Source organism: Olea europaea, chromosome 18, assembly GCF_002742605.1.
Source record: "Olea europaea var. sylvestris chromosome 18, O_europaea_v1, whole genome shotgun sequence".
In the NCBI taxonomy this organism is placed as follows: domain Eukaryota; kingdom Viridiplantae; phylum Streptophyta; class Magnoliopsida; order Lamiales; family Oleaceae; genus Olea; species Olea europaea.
Genome location: NC_036254.1, coordinates 31,058,851 through 31,063,212, shown reverse-complemented (window position 1 = coordinate 31,063,212; position 4,362 = coordinate 31,058,851). Strand labels below are relative to the sequence as shown.

Sequence of the window (4,362 nt, the reverse complement as noted above, 5' to 3'; positions counted from 1 at the left end):
TATCAAAATAATAATTCATGTCGTTAGGCATCGTAATTAGGAATCTGATGGGTCATACGCAAAAGGAAAACTGGAAGATTGTGTTTTACCAATTAATTAATTTAACAATTGTTGGTTAAATTAATTAATTGAGTTACTTATTTATTGAGGATTAATTAATTCATGAATCAGATTTAATTAAATGGGTTAATTAAATTTTGAATCGGATTAAGAGATGGGCCAGTTTGGGTTTGTATAAATAGGTAACTATGGTTTTGGATCTGTAGAGAAAAATCATTATTCTTGCTAAAAAAAACTCTAGTTGTCATAATTTGTTTATTTATGTGGATTACTATTGGAGGCTGGAGAATTGGACAGTTGTAGGTGGCAGATCGATATTGCTAGAACAAAAAGAAAAGCAAAAGGTTTGCAGTTCTCATCAAAGGTAAATTTTCTATCACAATTTTTATCTAAACACAAAGAAATCCTTGATGAGAATTGAAACCTGTTTTATTTTTCACTGCGCTTGATAAGTAGATTCCCAACACATGCCTCACTATTTTCGTACGTTCATCGACTGAATACATTGAACAGTTGATATGGCATTTATAAGCTCGGCTCGACCTCCATTTTTCTGCGCATAAAGAAGGGAGATTTATGCTTCAAATTCGGTACCTTGAATTGAACAAGCATCTTGCACGTTTATGTTGCTTAATCATATCCAATCCCGTTTAGCCAAATGCCCGAAACATCGCGCCGACACTTTTCTTATATATTTGCATAATCTGCAGGCTGATAAGGAGAAAAAATCTCTGACAAAAACCATTTCTTCCTCATATGGTTACAGCCCATATCTCTACACAGCTGATCATTGCAGTATATTTGCAGCATTACACTAACGCAAGCTCTTTTGTAGTTTTCACGACTGTATTTCCTCATACATTTTTCCCATCTTTTGGCATCCTCTTCCATTTCTTTTATGACTGGTAATTTAAATTTTCCCGCAAGAAAATGTGCAAGCCATTTGCTTCTTAGTTCAGTCGTAAACAATGTAGCAGGACTCTCTGAATATCCAATTATAGCCAGATGTGGAATTCTTGGATGGATGCATTCCCTGCAAGTTTTGCAAATGGCTATAAGTTCGAATTTAAAACGACCAATATTGTGGATTTGGGTATATTAAGCACTATGAACTGAATACAGTTGAGATAAGAACAAATGGATAGAAACCTTTGTTTTTTTTTTTTTTTTTTTTTTTTTTTTTTTTTTTTTTTTTTTTTTAATTTTTTTTTTAAAAATATAAATTTAGAGTTTTTAATTTAAAAAAAAAAAAACAAATCATAAATCTTAATTTTGATTCGTGTTCCCAATAAATAAAAGAGAAGAAATTAAACCCTAATCCTCCTGTTGCCTTGAAGTAATTCAATGCAAAAATATTTGAGATCTTTTCATCGCTCTTGTATCCGGTTGCAAAAATGACAATATCGGTCTCTAGAGGGTCTACCTCGTCATCTATAATCAGACCGGTTGTACAGAAGCAGAATTTACGTGATCTCTTTAAGATTAGACTGCCATCTTCGACTCTTTCGTAGAAGCAATCTGGCAAGACTGTAAACATGCACGAGTATATTTGTTTTAGGAAGGTATGGTCCGGGATCATATTGTACTTCTTCAATGGATAGATCCATCTAAGATAGCACTCGATCAACTTTGTGAATATCCAACGCTGAAACCATATATTAGATCAATAAATGGAAAGAATAAAATTGGGATTTTCGGTTTGCAAATGAATGACAGTTGTTTAATTTTTAATTGATTAGTACTTAAAATGGTGCGAGGTTATTCTAAGAAAGCAATAACATAACATTAGGCAGGGGAAAGTAATTACCAAAGGTGAAAGCAAAAAAGCCAACAACCAGAGAACGAGCCCTTCTTGCGGCTTATGGATCATAAGCTCTGAGAAACGATTCAGATTTCGGAAGGTAAGTCGAACCAAGTTCTCAGAACCTGACCACTGCACTCTCCTGAAAAGTAATGTGCACGGATGCCTTACTCCTAGGAAATGCAAATAATCATATTAGTGTCTCGAGGACATGTTCAGTACACAATTTTCACTTTTTTCTTCTGCAACCCTATTCTATTTAGTACTGTCGAGTCTATCGCAGCATTCATGCCCTTAAAGCATTTTTGTGATACACAGGACTATGTCCCGCAGGGTCCTAGTGTAGGCACGATTGCATCATAAATTACGTTTGATCAAACACGAATAGATTTAGGTGATACACTACCATTTGTTTTAGAAACTTGTGCTGCAATATCCAGTGCTGATTTTTGGAAACCAACAACTGTGACTCTCTTGTCTTTGATGAATTCAACTGCCTCAATTTTGTTCATTGCAGCATAATCCATGGAGTGTATGACTTTTCCCCTAAACACCTCTGGCCCTTTTCTTTGTTCGAAATGTGGGATCTTCGGCAGATCACTGAATTTTCCAATGCACAAGATCACAAAATCAACTTGATAAACCTACCATTATCAAAGTTCTCAATGAGAATTTCCAGAATATAGAAATCCAAGAAAAAATATTAGAAAAAGTACCTTAGGTGCTTCAAGAGGATGCAGCACATCCTGTACAACAACGTTCCATTTCCCTTTTGGCGAAAAGGCTTTACCAGTTCCACTCCATAGCTCCCAGGAACACACCTCATCTTCATTTGTTGACAAGTTTTTAATGCTTACAACCTTAGAGTTGAACTCGATTTGCGTAAAAATACCAAAACGAAGAGCATAGGATTTGATGTAATCCATCACTTGGCTTTGATCAGGGAAAGTTTCTTTGACTGAAAGTGGCCATGAAAGATCTGAGAACTGATAGTAATTCTTAGGAGTTTGCAGTTTAGTTGAATCGATGGTGCTGGACCACACTCCTCCAATTCCATTTCGAGCCTCGAAAACTACTGGATTAAAACCCTTTTCCATTGTATGTTTGCATGCAAGAAGACCACTGATTCCAGCACCTACAATGGCTATTTTCTTCTCCATTTTTGGTTCACATGATGACATTGAAGAACTCATTTTCTGGAAGACACCGACTGATATGGTTATTATATTTCCTATGATACTAGTCAATTTATAGACCAATACCTTAATTCGCCTGCGTTAGTTTTCATCTTTATTTCAGTTTAGGCACTGCGTGAGGAAGTAACGCAATTGCTAAAGAAAAAATGGCATGGCTTAATTAACTCATTTCTCTTCGTTTAATATAAGTGAATGCAATTTCTCATAAAATAAAATAAAAACTGCAAAAAACTCTATTAGTGAACCTACAGTGTTGATTCACTTTCGTCACCAAATTTTTTATTTTTTATTTTTTATTTTTTTTTTTGTGGTTCCAATCTAGTCATTGAAATATTTGTTAACTATAATTCTAATTTTTATTGTTTGGCAGTAAAATCCAAGTCTGACTCACATGTGAACTTGACTTTCCCATATAACTATGACCTTGTCTGTGTGGACATGCATTGGCTTATCTTTCCAAGAAGCATATGGGATTCAAATAAAAACATAGTTTGCAGAGGCACAGTAATTATTTTTGCACCCTCCATCGATTGGAAGAGGCACAGTTGAGATATATGTAAATCCAATTTTTTGTTTGGTATCGATCCCGTGTTGCCTGTTTCAACTTGAGACGATGGATTTAATAGACCACAGGAAATCAAATTCCAGACGGAAGTAAGGACATGTTTGATTTGTTTAACAAGATGTTGATTGTTGACTAGAATAAAGTCAGTTATGCATGATTAAAAACAAGGAAAGAGAAGACTGACCGAGGTGGCGCCAAATGGTTAGGTTTTCTTGTTTCAATTTTTCAAACTGTCCAATAGCAGGATGACAACATTTTTGAGCCTGTTTTTCACCCTGAATGTGGAGCACAGTTGTTGATTATCTTTTGTTTTTTAATGTAGCGTAGTACAATGCACCTTACCAAATAAGCCATTAAATTTAACAAGAAATAGCCTGTAAGAATTTTAAACATTACCTTATTTCTCTCGTAAGTCCTATGGAGTCCCGAAATTGCTGCCGTGTTAGAGCCGTGATCTCATCTCTAACGAGGTTATGACTCATGGTCATGTTTGAGTCTAAGGAATATGTAAATGATTATTACTTAGTTGAACATTAATTCCAAATACGCATTAATAATTACTATTCATTATTAATTACACATTTCATCTGACAAACTGTTATTCCTCTTTATAGACTATTTATAAAGAGGAATAATAGCGGGTTCCGTAATAATGAGTGAAAATGACAAATATGTAGTTAAAATTATCTTTGATTTCGACTAAATTTATAAATCAATTTGCAAATTACCAAGTCTTTCAA

General features: G+C 34.5%; 1 protein-coding gene across 1 annotated transcript; it reads right to left on the bottom strand.

The window, feature by feature from the left end:
* Positions 1-513: 513 nt before the first annotated feature.
* On the bottom strand, positions 514-3,189 carry LOC111368147 (probable flavin-containing monooxygenase 1). The gene is made up of 5 exons (XM_022989377.1): positions 2,578-3,189; positions 2,268-2,505; positions 1,868-2,034; positions 1,374-1,705; positions 514-1,093 (listed from the first exon to the last, which is right to left on the bottom strand). The coding sequence occupies exons 1-5, from the start codon at positions 3,052-3,054 to the stop codon at positions 748-750; spliced, it is 1,560 nt and encodes a 519-aa protein (XP_022845145.1). The 5' UTR covers positions 3,055-3,189; the 3' UTR covers positions 514-747.
* Between the last annotated feature and the right edge of the window lie 1,173 nt (positions 3,190-4,362).